The sequence below is a fragment of the Salarias fasciatus genome, chromosome 2, assembly GCF_902148845.1.
Source record: "Salarias fasciatus chromosome 2, fSalaFa1.1, whole genome shotgun sequence".
NCBI classification, from domain to species: domain Eukaryota; kingdom Metazoa; phylum Chordata; class Actinopteri; order Blenniiformes; family Blenniidae; genus Salarias; species Salarias fasciatus.
In genome coordinates this window covers 22,694,959-22,712,819 of record NC_043746.1, presented here as the reverse complement: position 1 = coordinate 22,712,819, position 17,861 = coordinate 22,694,959, and the positions used below count along the sequence as shown (strand labels likewise).

Genomic DNA, 17,861 nt, shown 5'->3' with positions numbered 1-17,861 from the left:
TTTAATTAGAAGTGAAATAATTATATTAGTTCAAACGGACAAATCTCAGCCTTTTTTTTTTGGATAAATAACTCCCTCTGCCAATAGAGGGCAGCAGCTGCACTGCGACTTGCTGCACCATGGCCATAAATCCGTCTGTCCCGTTCTGTGGAAATCACTGCAGTCTCTGAAAACTGTAGAAATATGATCAATAACAACTGCTTGAACTTATTAACACTCTAGAAAGTTTATTTCAGCTCAGGTTTTGAGTTCATTCAAAGTCCTTTTTTGTCTTTCTACACAGAAAACTCAATAAAAACATGTACATTTAAATGTAATACTTCTTTATATCATCCTGATCTCAGTCTAATTCACCACCACTGTTACACATAGACTTAATTACATTTCATCCAACAGCTGACTGATCCATTTGTGTGTCATCTGCTGATTGTTGAAGACATTTATCAGTGCTGACAGTAGACACTCCAGCCCCAGGGGGTGATGCATTAGATCGAGAGCTCAAATAAGACATGGCTCAGAAACCACACGTGATCCAAAACTGGATCATTAAGGTGATGAATGGGCCGTGACAAAAAAAGGACAATTAGTTAAAATATCTACTGAGAGTTGATGTAAAGTTTAGAGTAAAAGTTTGCAGAGAGAGAAAGAGAGAGACATTTTTTTTTGGAGGGGAACTGCAGTCAGGTCGGTGTTCCTCTCTCTCTCTCTCTCTCTCTCTCTCTCTCTCTCTCTCTCTCTCTCTCTCTCTCTGTCTCCAGGCGGACCAGTCCAGTCCAGCGCTGCGCCTGTCTCTCTCTCTCTCTCTCTCTCTCTCTCTCTCTCTCTCTCTCTCTCTCTCTCTCTCTCTTTCTCTCTCTCTCTCTCTCAACTTTTCCCCTCTCTCTCTGATAACAACTCCTCGGCAACTCTCACTTTTCTTTCTGCTCCCTGACTGCGGAGGGATGTTCCCTGGAAAGAGGTTACACCCCAGCTAAACACCTTGGAAAGTCCGGGAGCCGGGGCTGATAACTTTTTTTCTTTCTTTCCCGGAGAGTTTGTGAATGGGGAGACTTTTACGCATCGGTTCTGAGTGACGCACGATCAGATGTTTGAAGAGAGAACTTTTCCCTCTCGTGTCGCATCTTAGATTCTCACTTTCTCACTTTTCTTCAATGGCAAAGGAGCGCTGTGAGGAGGCTGATCGGCTGCGTCGGGAGAAAGTTTGGTGAACTTGTACAACTTGCGTGCGTAATTTGATTTCACCTTTTTTTTTTTTTTAATTAATTCAATCGCACTGCCAAGCAGTGTGTTGAACTTCTTTTATTTTTTTTTTATTTTTTCTTCTCTTTGGGATTCTCGCTTCCACAGCCTTAAACTTTCACCCCCGTGGATTTTCATTCAGCGTGCGTTGGGAGTAATTCCAGTGGATATCATGCCGGGGAAGCGCGCCGCGCTGTGCCGGGCTCTGGCGCTGCTCTCCGCGCTGCTGCTGCTGCTGCTGCTGCGCGCCGCGCCGGTGGATGGATGCCCGCACAAGTGTAGCTGCTCCGGGTCGCATGTGGACTGCCAGGGTCTGGGTCTGAAGACGGTGCCCAAAGGAATACCGAGGAATGCGGAGCGCCTGTGAGTGCGGCTGGGTTACTATTTAGGAAACTTTGATCCGTTCGGGTGAAGCTGGTGCGTCTTTTTTGGACGCGTCACATCACTGCCGTGAGAGTTTAAACTTTAAAAGTTTTAAATAACGTGTTTCTGAGTCAACATAGTTTGTTTTGCGAATGTGTGATATAGAAAGACTTGTTTAATCTCAACAGGACTACATACGAGAACACTTTGCCACAATATTCCCCTATTTAAGACAAAAATGTGGTTAAACTCACAGTTTAAGTCATTACAGGGACACAACAAGATTTTAAGTTTGTTTAAGACACAGACTGTATAGGAAACCTTGATTTATTGTTCAGCCCTTCACCAGGCAACTCACCATATCTGCTATTTTTCCGAATTCCTTCACATTTCTTCTAAACTTGCAGCAATAACTTATGCTAAATATTACATATTTCTGACAATTTTGACATCTTATTGCACCTATGGGTTAATTTTCTCACAGTCACGCACACTTACTTGCTTCCCCCTTTGTCCTACCTCATTTAAAATGTAGATAAACTTTGAATACAAAATATTTAATCAGTTTCATGATGAATTAATGTTCAAATGTCCAGTGAGTCATAGCAGAGAGACTCTTCAAGAGAGGAATAGTTGGACTTTAAGCACTCAATGACCTTTCACAACTTCTCAGCAACATTTCTTTCAGCTGTAAGTTCTGAATAGAAAAGTGTGATTTTGGTGAGTTTTACACTTTAAAACTAATTTTATTATGTTAATGACCTATACATGGATTTTCACTAACTTCAAAAAGTCATTCAAGTTGAATAAAAAGTTATTTGTGCTCAGTTGTTTTAATAAGTGCTTTATAAAAGGTTAATGTTTTTAAGTTTAAAATGATTATTTGCTTGAAAATTAACTTAACTGTGTTTGCTTATTGATGAAATTTCCAAACCGTTCACGACTCCACTGAGGAGAGGCAGTAAAGCAGAGCAGGGTGAAAGTCACAAACTGTGAAGAGTTCCTAAATCTCCTTTTCCAAAGTTTTCCCACTATCTCTTTGGGGAATCAAAACCGTTTATACATCTAACCGCGGTTGGATTTTTCTGGCATTTGTGTACAATCCCAAACATTTACTCTTGAGAATTCTTCTGTGACCTTTCTCCCAGCCTGGTGCCAGTTTAGCCTGAAATGATATTCATTCCTGAGGCGGGGACGGACCCCTGACAGATACAGCTGCCACCTCCAGCTCCATCCTGACACGTATACACCAGCATAGACACACACACACACACACACACACATAGCTGTTAAGGTATGGAAGTGATTATGCATGATAACGGAGCAGCCAAAAGCCCCGCGGGCGATCAACAACAGACCTAACCCTGAGACAACAAACACAATCAGTAGGCTGCAGAAGGAGAGCTGGGGGGCCGTGTGTGTGTGTGTGCGTACACGTGGGGGGTATCCTGCCTCATATGAACATGTGATTAGCATGTGTGTGAGTTTGTGTTGGTGTTTGGGCTGGATTCGGTGATCGGATTGCTTGCGAGTGTGAACACTGATCTCCGTGCGTCTCCGTCTGCCCTCTAAAGTTTTAAGCGACCTCCGAGGACCCGCAGGCTTCTACATAGCAATCCCCCGAAGACATTTACACCTTAGCAAAATAAATAATTAAAGCGGAGCGCGATAGCGAGGTGGGATAAGGTTGTCCGCTGCCTGTGGTTGGGGGTCCCCGGGGTGGGATTTTAGGGGTAACAGCAGCCCCTCCCTCACGGTTCACTCCAGAAACTATGTGTTTATGTTTCCCTGATTTATCCAGGTCAGTGTTTCAGCTGTGACTCGGGCCAAGAGTTGCTGTTTTCCTCCCTCTCCGCCTCCCCTCTGCTCTCTCTCTCTCCGCTGATATATTTTAGCTGAGATGGGAAACAGTAAAATGGATGAGATTCCAGTTCTTAAGGTTACAGTGGACGGAAACTTGTAAGAAAGAGACATGGGTATTATTATTTGGATTGAGTCAAACTGGACACCAGAATCTGAAACATGCTCAAGTTTGTTTAACCACAGTGTTGAAATCTGGCCTAATAATACAATCATTTTGACACAAGAAAGTTTGGAAATAACGAATATCAAGTATTTTTGACTATTAACTGAGTATTTCTTTAGGTTTTTGTGGTAAAATAAAAACAAATATACTACAGTATGTAGAAAAGAAGTTGTACTGAATGTTAAGACACTTGTTTTTTTATTATTATTATTTCTTAGAAACACAATGCTTGCTTGACCCTTTAGCTTTCGAAACAAAACTTCTGTTCCCAGTTAATGCAGCGGATGTCGTGTTATGTTGAAAACTGCTCTTGGACATCTAAAACTCAGCAAGTGACCACATCTGTTTTCAAACATACATCTTAAAAGTCATATTGAGTGTACTGTTGTTATAAAGCGCACATTGTACTGCTGGATGATAGAACTCACTAATGTCTAAGCAATCTAAAGTGCTTTTTGAGAGATTTATTTCGACGTCATGTATTATTGTCGTTGATTTTGAACAGTTTTGCTTCAGTTTTCATGATATGTGATTATTGAACAGTTTTGCTTCTCCTTGGATTTTAAAGTGTTGAGGGGTTACATTTTTATTAGTGAGTGGCCTATAAAGGGTTCATAGTAAGCGATGTATTGAGAATATCTCCAGTTTGAGGGGAGGTCTGGTTCTTCTATCTGCACTTTGCATTATCTACTGTGCATTTGTGGGTTTTTCTCGGTACTTTTGGACCAGTTGGATTATGGACCATTGGATAATATTGCATTAGAGGATGGATAGATTTCCACATGGGTCATAGTTTTAACATTACCCTGTATATTTAGAGAAACTTGCATTGTCTCACGCATAAATGCAGCCTCTAATAAATGAATGGTGTAACGCTCATGGACTGTTTGTCATTGTCACTGTGACAGGGGTGGTGTAAGAGTATACCGGAATTGTTCACGGCATCAAAAACTGGCAACACACGTTTATATTTAACTGGAGACTCATAAATATATTTAAATGTACTGAGTCTGTTATTTAAGAAGTTTCCTGGCAGCGGGACGTTCTTGACTTTCAAAGGCCGCGCAGTGTTGCACTGTTGAGGGAGCTGGCTGGATGTCGGTATGCAGCAGTTCATAGCATCAGGCTCAGGACGGTGCACATGCACTCCACTGACATGTATGTTTCCGGCATGGTGCGGTCACACGCATTCACCCTGCAATGGAAGGGGAAAGAGGAAAATCCCAGAAAATCTGTCGGAACGTCGTCACGATCAGTATCTTCTCGTATAAGTCGTGTAGTGTGAGTCCACTAACTTGTAGAGGTAATACGGCGAGGAAGCATCTCTGAAGGTATGTCCAAGGTTAAACTTTGAAGTGTTTTCTTGAACTTCTTCAGAAGCAACGCTAAATCCAACTAAGAAGTGTGTAATATTTGTCTCACCACAGTAGAAAAATCTGAAACACGACCACAGGACATGTGGCATAGGAGTCAGAAAAATGACTCCCGCTTTATCTCGAGTGGAAAATCTTTTTTTGGGCTGCCGGGCCGCCGTTCCCTTTATCACTTTAAGAAGACACATGTACAGAATCAAAGTAACTCAGACGGACTGTGTGAACGACACTGAAAACAAACACAGAAAGCCACAGATAGGTGAAGCACAGGGTAAAACACAGAAGCAAAGTGAAGGGATTCATACCAAATTATCCGCTTTGTTCCCATCCTTTAGCAGGACTTATCAAATGTTCTCTGCTGCATCGTAACTCAGAGACACTTTAAGATATTCAGGACGGTCCAAAACTACCAGGAAGCTGTGAGACAGAACTTTTCTCTCATATTTTATATTAATAGAGTGAAATTCAAGACTTCAAAATGATGTCAAAAGGCAGATAAAACTCAGTAGCTGGTCATACATTGATAGCATGAGGTTTTCTGTGTTATCTCATTAAAAAGACTGAAAACTTTTTTTGGTTTAAATTGCTCATACAATAAAAATACCTAGTAAATCTAACCTAGGAAGGTTCAAATGATGTTAAAAGATTATTTCTTCTTCATAGATTGGTCTGAAATGCGAGAAATCCTTCGAAGTTGGAGCATGCCTGGCACCATCAACACGGTTCTTCAAACTTTAGTCACTCTCCACTTCTTCTCTTCCTTACGCAGCGTGGTGCACGTTCGTTTCTGCTCGGCGTTTAGATTTGAGAGCGAGGGAGACGTTCGTAGCCACAGCCCACCTGTCATAACTACAGAATTAATCTCGTTAGAGCTCAGGTTTTCTTCACCATTGTAAACAGAGCTTTTGGAAAGGTTAACGAGAGAAAAAACAGTGGTGGCCTCAACTGTTCACTCAACACACACACACACTCACACACACACACAGGCAGCCCTGCAGATTACCTCAGGCCAGTCAATTCCGTAATGTCCTCCTTGGGAAGCCACTTGAGACCTCATTTGCATCTAATTTGAGTGGAGGGTTTTGGGGGGAGGCTTAACAGGCTTAACGAGGCCGGGCAAAATGAATTGGAAAACAGGGACGGCCTTTCTCTCCCGGGTTCAGTTCACACCTGCCCTGCGGGGACCGCACAGGCATACATACAAAAAACCCACACACACACACACACACACACACACACACACACACACACACACACATACCCCGGAGTGTTGATTTTTAGAGCTGTGAATTCCAGACCGTTGCTTCAACCGCCGTGAAATGTGGGGGAATTAAATCCTGCGAACTCTAGAGGGAGCTTTCAGCCGAGCGCCGCCGCAGCCAGGAAGGAAATACTGGCTGAAACAGTGTGTGTGTGTGTGTGTGTGTGTGTGTGTGTGTCTGTGTGTTCAAACAAACAGCTAAATGTGTTACACTAGCAAGTTTCAGCTCTGTCATGATCACATTTTTTAAGATATATGCAGCTTGTCAGACTGAATAAGTGTGTGTTTGTAGTTGAATGGGCTCAGCGCTGGAAGTGGTGAGCTGCTCCAGCCAACTCTACACAAACTAATTCCCATTTTAACTGCTTTTTTTTTTTCCCCCCTCCTTTTTTTTCCCCTCGCTAACAGCACTTTGAGGAACTTTTGGCAAGATTTTTACAAGCAACACCTTCTCTGCTTTCTCGAGCCTCGGATGGCTTTTTTCCCCCTCCGTCCTTCCTTTATGTTTCCCTTCCCTTGGCAACTCTTAAATTTCATCCCAACTTTGTATTCCTCTAATATCCCTCCATCTTTCTCCTCCACCCTTAACCTTCATTTTTTTTCTTCTCTCGCTCCGTTGTTCACTTTGGCCGCCTCTGCCTCGTTTCACCTTCTTTTCCGTTCTTTCTCCTTCTTATTTCGCTTCCACCACGTTTTCTTTGACCTCCACCTTCCAAAACGCACGCAGGCTCATGCACACACCTCAGGTTTGCCAGCAGCATCTCTCCAGTGGAGCTTTCACAGCTCCCATTTCCCCTCAGCGTGCCAACCTACCACGGAGCGCACAACGGTGGGATCCTGCTGCTGCTGGTGTGTGTGTATGTGTGTGTGTGTGTGTGTGTGTCCACACAGACGAAGCCCACACATACCCCAGGCTCCTGGCTCTTATCAAAGCTCAGTGTTGATTGGTCGTTGGATGCTCTTACAACCACACCCTCCACTGTGAAACGGCATTTCATGGTGAGACAGGAATTCTCCCGTGTGTTTGTGTGTGTGTGTGTGTGTGTGTCTCTCACTACTTTGCATGTTGTGGAGCGGCTAACTCGTACTGACGCAATTCTGGTTCTCTACATTTCAAACATTTCGATGGGATCAAGAAAACCTTCCTTTGCTGTGACCTGAACCGTCGTCCCACATCATTTCCAGGCGTATCGTCTTGTATACAACTCTGAGCTGCGCCCAAGATGTGTGATAGTGCAAATCCAAACTGTTTTCCAACTGTTTTTTTTTTTTTTTTTTTGGTAATCCCCATGAATTCCTTCTTTTCCTGCCTCATTGATGACTCGCCAGCTTTTGCGGGAAGGAGATATGCAGCTTTTTCTTTTTTTTTTGTGGAGTATTTCTGCAAATGTGTGCCACTTTGAAGAAAAGTTCTGTCAGCACACATGCTCTGGTAACTTTTGAAGAAAAGCCATCTTTCAGTGAAGAGTGTTCCTCGCTGTTATCGTGGGTTTGACGGTGATGTAATACATCTGAGGAGCAGCCGAGTGTTATTGCTCTAGCAGACGAGTCTAAACTAAGAAGCAAAAACCACAATGAGCTTGCTGTTCTCAAACAGCCTCTTAATGTCACGCCTATCATCCACGGCCATCTTGCGGTAACTATTTTGTCCCCGTCCAACTCCGTTTGATTCGGCTGTCGGATGCCAAATGGCACTGCTGAGTCTAACCAGTATTTAGGCTCCAGTTCTAGGTCAGTGGGTGATATTCTCTTCCCCAAATTTCTCCAGCATGCGGCCGGTTGACCTTTCGTTATAATGACTTTCAGTCTGCCGGAGAGGAAGCCAGCTGGCACTGACAGTGGGCACTGCCCTTCTGGGAAATGGGGCAAGCTGGATGTTACATTAAAATGTACACACTCATACTTTATTCATGCATGCTGAACACTCGATACGAGCACACAAGTAGAAAAAGAGGTGCACGGTCTGGCATATGCATGAGAGACCAGGCTTATGCATGCAGACGCACACACAAAGGTAAAAGTGTGTTTTAATATGTGTGAATACGCTGCAGACACAGGTTTCAGCATCAGCAATAATCATCACAAACCAAATCCAAAACCAACACATTACGCTTAACTCTGTTAGGAAATTAAAGTTTACTCACTTACTTACTGTTCGTTTTTGGTCTTCATTCAATCCATTCATCTGTATGGCTTTATATAACTCGGGGTCAGGGGTCACTGGAGCCAGTCCCGGCTGAGTGTGGGTGAAGGCAGGTTACACCCTGAACAGATCAGCAGCCCATCACTGGACTGGACGTCACACACCTCACCACAACCTAAGAGCCATCATTAAGAACCTCATATTCACGATTTTGGACTGTGAGAGAAAACTGGAGTCCCTGGAGAAAACAAAAAATATTATCACAGGGAGAAAATACAAATTCAACACAGAAAGGAACCAAAGCCTGGATGCATCCCAGGGTATTGGTGTGATGCAATATCATTTAGCAAAACAGAACGCTGCAGCCCTCTACAGGTCCTGAAAATAAAGTTTGCTGTTCAGTGATGGGATAGACAAGATTAGCAAAGGTAAATGCACCCGTGCTGGATTAAAAGTTAAAACCGAACTCATACACTGATTGTAGATCCATCCTACCAGTGGCTACTGCAACTAAATGGTAATTAGAATGAACTTCTGTGTAACTTTAGTGCTTTACATAAGTCAGATGCCTTCATGCACCGGTGAAGGTGGCTGCCATGCTGTCGGGATTCAGTGTGTCCAACCTTCTGATGGAGAGACAACCTGCTTTACCAACTGAGTCAAAACAAACTGCAATCTGTGGAACTATGAAAGATGTCTGATAGTCCTACCTTGACACCTCCATCCATCCATCCATCCATCCATCCATCCATCCATCCGATATCTGATCATGAGAGGCTCGATCCAATCCCAGCTGACACTGGGCAGAGGAATGGGTAAACACTGGACAGGTTACGAGTTCATCACAGGCTCAAAACTGACAAACAAGCTCTCACATTCACACCTACAACTTCAGATTCACCTTTTACCATTCAGCACATCGTTTCAAACTTTGGTTGGAAGCCAGAGTACTGGAAGAAACGCACACACACAGAGTCGAGAACTCAGGATTGCCTCTCTGTGAGGCGAGACTGCCAACTCCTACACACCAACCACCCTTCCAGCTTTTTGACCTCGTCTTTTTCAATGCTTCCTCGCGTGAGCTGACATCTTCAGTACTGGTCAGCTCTTCAGCCCGAATCGCTGTAACCTCCTTGGGGACGTACATGTTGACGTGTATGGGCAGTCTTCCAGAGAATGCTGACTGCATGCATATTCACCGAGTTAGTGAGCACATTTACCACACTGCAGAGTCAAACTCCTTCAACGTGCACATTTAAAAGTGAAGCTGCTGCATGCGACACATTGTATCCAAAATTTGCAATCTGACCTGGAAACATTTGAAATTACTGATTGGATGGTCAATTAATCAATAAGAAGTCTAACATTTCACAAGAAGACAATTGACTCCTGACAATTTTAAAGGGGCTGTATCATGCAAAATTCACTTTTTGTATGTTTTAACCTTGTTATATAGTTATGTACTCACCAAAAACACCCCCAAAGCGTTTTTTTTTTTCCTTTGTGCCTGCGTGTTTGAGCTTTCCTCCTTGTTGTGCTGCTCAGAGAGGCAGCCCCTCCCGTACCCGTGAAAACGCTCTGTTTTCCCACGTTGACGTCACACGGTGAAGATGGCTCCCCTGAGCCCCCCTCCCGCAGGCCCTCGGCAATCAGCGTTGCCGCTTTTTTCTAACTCTGATTACGGAGATAAACTTTAACCATCATGTGAAAGCAACAGTCAAGCAAGAGCAAGAGTCTGAAGGGTCTGCGCTTGGTGAGTTTCTAACAGGAAAATACGTTTTCGCGTGTATTTCCGTGTAGAGAAGCTTGAGCTAAAGAGCTAAAGCTAACCCTTAGAGACGCTAACGAAGTGCTGATTGGTTGAAGTTCGCTGTCAGTCAAAGTCCACAGGGGGAGAGGCGGGATTTTCAGTGAAACAGAGCGTTTTCTCTTCGGGGTTTCAGAATTAGCCCCAGAAAATCTTTTATTTCACACAAAATGACTTTTCCTTTTGCGCCAAAAATAAACTATTACCATGTTAATGCCATTTCTAGGGTTTGGACTAGCTAACAAAGCATGATACAGCCCCTTTAAGATGCTCCTCTGAATCTCTGTAGAGTAAAAGCTGAAACATGCATTTTGGGGGCTTGTATCATAGTCTTATCCATCCAGCCCAATTTTGTCCCAACTAAGATAGACGTAAAGCAATCTTCAAGTTTAAAATTTAAGGTTTTTTTTTGTTGTGACACAACGTGATGAAAACGTCAGTGTTTGGCACCCGTGGACTAAAGCAAGCATTGCCTTCCTGATCGATGGTCCAACACCTGCCTGGTTGTTTCCTTTCTGCAGGCACAATCACTACATTACAAGACTTTAATGATCATTTTAAAGCTGCAAGTTGGAGTCATGATTTGATTATGACAACAGCCCAGCTGGTGTCACACTGTATTTTTTCCTTTAATCTTCAAACAACTCTTTGATGTAGCAAGAACCAGCCAAAATACAATCACCGCCAGAGTCGATGCATGTTGTGTAATTCACAACTTGGAACAAGAGCAGCGGCACGTATGCATTAAAAAGGTGCATTTTTTCCAATCAACTTGCATATGGATATGATTGGAGATTTTAGCATGCAGCCCCACACTTTGCGCGGACTCATGATTAGGCCAGCGGCGGCTCTCCTCCAACATGAGGTTCACTCTGAGCCTCTCACTGGATTAGCTGTACAATTGGTTATAGATGGGAGATTTTACATATAATGAGAGAGAAGACTCTGTGCCACATGACCTTCTGTGACTTTCTGCTCAGAGAGTCCTCAGATTGAAGGATTCCAACCTCAGCGTAGGTTTGTGTGTGCAGTGAGCTGGAGGTTGTTTGATGTTAACAAGCTATGCGGCTATTTTGTCGCCAAAGCAACACGTTACGCTGCTTCTGCAGGGACTTTTTCTCATTTTGAGTTTCTGTACTCCCTCCACTACACCTGCGCCTATGCCTATTTTGTATTTATTTGTGAGTTTGTGGCAGTAAGTAGATGCTGCATGAGAGTGTGACTTGAACCATAATCATTGTTCTTTTTTTTTTTTTTTTATGCTGCACTCTTCAGCTCGGCTGAAGGTTTGTTTGTGAAAAACTGGTGATGTTCCTGGCAAGAGAACATTTATCTCTGTGTATGCACATTCACAATAGTGTGAAGTTTCTACCTTCTGAGGTGTCTTCTCTGGCAGGATCACACCATTTTAGGGTAAATGATGTCAAACAAGTGTGAGTGTTCAAGTATCTTTCCGTGAAGGCAGATACACACAACTCCATTGGTGTGATGATATGCCTTCGGCACCATTTATACGACGTCTTCAAGTGAAAATGCATCAGTTTCATTGCATTTTTGGTGTTTATTTACGGGAAAACAGTTGCTCGAAGTTACTGAAAATGAAAATTTGTGCTTTTTCTTGAAACGTCAAGGAAGTGCGTCTTTATCTTGTTTCCTGACACATCCTGCGTGGTCTCAGTTTCTCAGTGAACGTACCAAACCATGCCGTTTTTGCAAGGACGCATTTGTAAAACTATTGCACAGAATAATCTGTATTCAAAAGGTGAATTTCACCTGGTAGCAATCACAATAAGGCATATTTCACGTATTGCAATGGACTTTAAAGCTTCATCAACCCAGTGTTGGTGAAACATTTGCTTTTCTTTGATCTTCTCTTTTTGAATGCAGTTCTTAATTATGTGTAACTGTGGGCGCAGCAGACTCTGCAGGCTCTCATCTCTCCATCCACTCTTTCAAGCAGTAACACCACAAAACCCTCATTTCAGTCCTCCTTTCTGTGCTTTTCACACTAATATTCTTAGTTGATCTCCTCATAAAACACACACAAATCGAAACACAGTCTGTTGGCATGAGCGTGCAATTTAACAAGCATTACTTGGGCGCTTTAGTAAATTCAACTTAAAGTAACTGAGTTTTTATGGCAGACTGGGAGCTTGTGAAAGACTTTTTTTCTCTGCTTTGTGCATGTTTCTCTTTTACTTGAGCATCATCTCAGTGGCTCATATTTTACGCCGTTCTCGTTCGTCTTAATCTCGCCGTCTCTGATTCTCTTGTTCGCTCTCTGTCGGCCTCGGCCCCCGTCGAGGAAGCAGCGGGCCTCGTTCTTGTCAAGTGGCCTCTCACAGCAGCCAGATTGCCCCTCCGCCCCCACCTCGCCCTATTCACATACAGTGCAGCAGTAGTAAATCTAGACAAAGGCAGCGCGGCCCAATAAACCGCGGCAAAGAAAGGAACTAACCAAATACAGCGCTGGTTTACGGCCCCGTTTGGCTTGTGACTCTTAAAGAAAAGGGGACGGTTGCAGGCGTCTCCCTAATGTGGTGAAGCCGGCACGGTTAACAGCAACACCGAGCTCTGGCTTCACTGACTGGTATCCACACTGGAGAGAGGGAGGGAGGAGAGTGACCAACAGAAAACAAACTGAGAAATCAAAGTCAGGACTCTCAAATTCTGGCAAGAGCTAATCAATCAGAGATGTTTATCGCAGGGCCTGCGCCAACAAATGTTTTCCACAGACATGATTGGAAGCCGGAGGTGACCGAGGCTGAAAGTTGAAGAAAAGGGCAAAAATGCCGATAACAAAGCAGCAGATTTACATCTTCAATGTGGAGTGAAAATGCATGCCCATCGCCAAAATGATGGCTTCATGTTTTGTACTCCTCCTCCTCCTCCTCTTCTTGTTTTCCTTTTTTTTTTGTCACATCATTAGCATTCCTTTCATTGTGAACCTCTGAGATTTTTAACCTTTGTGGCGAATACGTGGCGAGCCTCATGAGTCAGATAAAAATGCTGGATGTCGGAGTGTTTCTCAGCCTACGGACTGCAACAGTGGAGTCAGTGTCCCGCCACAGCGAGGGGAACCTTTGTCTTCTGGCGTTTGCTCTGTAAATTTGCTGCTTTTCATCCAGTTGGAATAATTTGATTGGTGTCAGTGCGGGCTTTGTGGAGTTTCCTCTTGGTATTTATCACAGTGAAAGTAAAAAATGTTGGTACACTGTGGAAAAAAAACAAAGATGATTCCAGCCACTATAAATGCAAACTTTTCTAAAACACTCTGACTCCGTCTCCACGGAAACTGGCGAAAATTGAACTTTTTGAAAAAGCTGCTCCTGAGCATCATGCCCATAGCAAATACTTCTTTTGCACACATGCAAGTAGATGAACAGCAGCAGCAGTGGCGGCCTCCAGAGCGTGATGACTCCGTCATTCTCCTGGGACTTGGTAGTTTTGGAGTCACGAAATTCCATTCCAACTTAATGTTCTGTCCATACAAATGCTCATGTATTCCCATGTTTACTGCACTTTGTTCTAAGGGGTTGAGTGTGTTTGTGTGTCTTTTCATTGCAAAAACTAAGAATAGTGCACATTCGTGTAATGGCATAATTTATTTGCCATCTCCATGTAAATGGAAATGATTTTCTAATCCTTATCGTGGAAATAGTGAACTTTTCTGATGCATTTTCACTTCATTTCGCAACACTGTCATTTAAAAAGGGGCCAACAGAACACGTCTAATCTGATTAAAATAGTAAACATAAATAAATACTGACTTCAATGAGTCTGTGAATCTTGTTTAACAAGTGTTGAAATCTTTAAATTCCAAATGCTTAAAAGCTCTGGAAAAACAAGCACGGTTGGGGAAGAAATATTGACTTTTAAAACTAAAAGCCTTTAATCTGAGGATTTCTGGTTCACTTCAGAAACATCACGCCCCGAGTACGCAGAGCCACAAACATGCATTGAAATAGTTTCCCAAAAGTCGTCTGTTGGTGTCCTACTCTCATCTCTGCACCTTGCCCATGATGCATTCCGGTAAAACGGCATAAATGTGATAATCCTGCAACTTGTGAAACATATCTATTTATTTTATTTAATCTTTTTACAGTTAGACTGTAAAAGACTATACTAAAGTATACTCAAGACCCTTTGCCTTTCTCTTGTAAAACAAAGCAGAGGAGTAACCTGCCCTGTGTAGCTCTACGAATAACATGATGTTTGAGTTGCCGAAGGTGCTCCAGCTCGTTTCCTCTCTCTGTGACTGTGCGTTTGATGCCAGTGCCCAGACTCGTTTGAGTAATGATTGTTGTGTATCCCAGCGAGCCGCTGTGTAACAGGAGAGAGTTCAGCGCCCATTAGCATCACCGTGACCGAGATTCAGAGCAGCAGTAAATGGCTGCACCGGAGACCAAATGTTCCACAAACGTCTTCAAACTTTCCAAAACTTGTAAATCCTCATAAACCCAGCTAGACAATACACGGCTTGGAGACGGGAGACGCGGATTGGACTTGCTGTTCTTCTTTCCATGATTGCAGCCCTCGTTTTCATAATTTGTCTTGTACATGTGACTAAGTCCTCGCCGCAGTAATTAAGAGGACGTAATGGAGTGCTGCGCTCCACGGAGTTGAGGGTTTTTTTTTTCTCTTCTCTTGTAAAGGTGAATTCCTGCTTGCGAACTTTGTCATGTAAATGTGCAAACTGCTAATGAAAAGTTTACATTGAGTTTAATGGTTGGATATCGGGCTTTCCCGGCAGCCGTTGTCGTCAGCGGCGCAGCTTGTTGCTGTTTTTCGCAAACCGCCGCTGAAACAGATCGTCTGCAGTTTAGCTGCTGTTGTTGCGTCTGCCGTTACGTGAACTGGTAGCTGTGAATTGACTTCCTGTAAGTGTGAGCTCCTTTGCCAGTCTGGATTTCACACACTTTGCTTTGCTTCTTTCCCTCTTGGTTCTTCTTGACTTCATCATAAGTAGACTCTTGGGAGACGGGAGCTTTTTATGGGCGATGGCGGGATCAATCCTGAACATTTGTACGTTTTTTTCCCCCCTTATTCATTTATCAAGCTACTAGTTTGTAATTGATAGTTTTACATTAGATATTTAGCAGTTTTCTGTTTGCATCTAGTTAAAACTATGCTTTCAAATTCTTCCTAAACAGGGCACCTACAGGGCGAGAGCAGTGAAATGTGTTAAAGTTAATTATATTTCAAGCTGTGCTGATCTGTCAGCTTAGCCGCTGGTTTCCTCGAGGTCTGATCGGGCCGACGGTTTCAGATGTAACATTACGCTGCCATTCGAGTTTCACTTCAGCCCAGCTTACAATTAACGTGATCAAAACAGTCTGGGCAGGTGTTGCCAAATGTCATAACCAAACATTTGAAGTGGACGGATTTCAGCTGGATTTCAGCGGAGCCGGCGTGAGAGCGGCCTGACGCCTGGCCCGCGTCCGCTGACAGACGCGCTGATTGTGGTGCGCGGAGCTCGGAGGAAAAGGAAGAAGGCAATTAGGATTCCTTGCGTAACTGGGAGATTTAGAGAGCGAAATTGAGCATACCTATCGAAGAGAGAGAGAGAGAGAGACGGAGGGCATGAAAGCAGGAATTAGAAAGTGAAGCGGTACAAGGGCTTTGTGGGAAAATAACAGCAGATTAGGAGAGGAAGTGGATGCATTCGGAAACGAAGCGTCGGGCGGAGAACAACAGAGGATGAAAGGAAGGGAAAGAACGGGGAGAGAGGGAGATAAGGGCGCAATTCCTGATGGAGCGACAGAAAAAGTGGAAAGAGGAAATGTCACAGTGTTGGAGAGAGATAAAACAGCGAGCGGGGAAACGGCCCCGCTTCGGTGTTATTACATATTGTGGTCCCAGATAGAGGGGGGAGGGAAGAGGAAGGAGGGCAAGAAAACAAAAACAAGGCAGATGGAGATAGCGGGGTCAAGGTGAAAAAGGGAAACATTAGTGACCGGCCCCGCAACCCGGGATGTCAAACATTTCAACTCATGCACTCTGGTAATATTTCATCGTTAACCACGGTGGCCGTCTCCGGCCTCTCATTCCTTTAGGCTCTGGGGAGTCACCTGATCTGTCATATGTTTAAAATTCCTTCCCAATACTTATTTATCTGCTTTTTCTCAGTTTTCTCAGTGTATCCAGTCAGTAAAGCTGGGGTGTAAACAAACCAGCCGCCTGCTGATATTTAACCCTTTATCTGGCAAGTGGCCAGGAAGTCGCACATTTCTACTGTGGTAAACGTTTAGATGGGATTTTCTCAGATTCTGACATTTGTGCTGATTCCTAGTTGTGTGACTTCTTGGCCAGGGAGACATGCAGCCTGTGTGCTAAAACTGAGCCAGAAATAGTTCAGTCTGGTCTGTGTTCTATCAGTGAAGGCTGAAATACCTCATTGCTAACAAAATATAATTAGAATCAAAGCCAGGTAATGAAAGGATGCAGGAATACAGCGGAAGCAACAGGTGGGAATCAAACGCCTGTCTGTGGTCCAAAGACATTCACTGAATGTAGGAAACCGTGTTTTCTCTAACGCAACCTGTAAACGCCACAAACTGTCGTTCTGACATCTGAGGAAAAGGTCCCCCAGTGTTCATATCTTGAAGAATTAACTCAAGGCAAAATAAACCTTCTGGACAAACCGGACGACTGTTCCTGAAAGAGGGTGCAGGAAGCTGTGGTCTATTATGTTATCAGTTTACTGGCCTGGCTTAGCTGAGATCACTCTGAGCTGTATGTGGCCTCTCAGCCACCTCCAGTTTAAAGAGTTAAACTGTGAGATTTGTCTTAAAATATCCTGAAACTTGAAGATATTGCATTTCCAAGAATTTATATGGCTTCTCTCTCAAGGGAATGTGTGTGTGTGTGTGTGTGTGTGTGTGTGTGTGTGTGTGCGCGTGTGCGCTTGTGCGGAGTCAGCCAGCATGCAGGCCCAAGGCGACCAGACGATGAGGTTCACTTGTTTCAGTGGTCTCGGCTGAGATCTGTGTCTTTGTTGGAGGGTGTATTAATTCCCTGAACACCTGCTGTTTGCATTCTTGTCTTATCCTCTCGTGGCAAACACACACACACACACACACACACACACACACACACACACACACACACACACACACACACACACAGGCCTGTGATGGAAACAAACAGTCGTTAGGGCTTTTGTACCGAGGCCTTTCGTTAGTTGTCCCACTGCCAGCTGGTCAGTTGGACGTGAAGCCGAGTTGTGAGTTTTACTGCTGGGTGGGGTGGACATCCCAGCTTTAAGAGACCAGGTGCTTCAATGTCATAAATGTCACTGTGAGATCTGCATGGTCTCATCATGTATGGGTTTTCTTTTCTTTCTTTTTTTTTTGCTGCGCTTTGTAGTCTCATGAACTCAAGTGTGAAGAAGTTCTCTATAGAGCAGTGAGGGCAGATGATCCCCCCCCTCAAAGAGGTTAAACCACACTGTTTCTCATACGTTGACCGATGTCTACACTAATATGCATTTATCTTTGTTTTTTGTTTGTATGACTTGTGAAAAGCTCCTTCTGGAAACACTGAAATCTAACAGACTTCCTGAATGATCCTATTTCATCTTTTCTCCTTATTCCTTGTATTGACTTTGGTCAAGACCATTTTATTCCTGATGCACATTACTTGAAACT

General features: G+C 43.7%; 1 protein-coding gene across 1 annotated transcript in view; it reads left to right on the top strand.

The window, feature by feature from the left end:
* The first annotated feature begins 1,314 nt into the window (after positions 1-1,314).
* The window catches only part of slit3 (slit homolog 3 (Drosophila)), a 288,135-nt gene continuing 271,588 nt past the window's right edge, over positions 1,315-17,861 (top strand). The window contains exon 1 of the mRNA XM_030116436.1: positions 1,315-1,602. Coding sequence (XP_029972296.1) covers positions 1,412-1,602 — 191 coding nt within the window. The 5' untranslated portion in view covers positions 1,315-1,411. The remainder of the gene's footprint in view (positions 1,603-17,861) is intronic.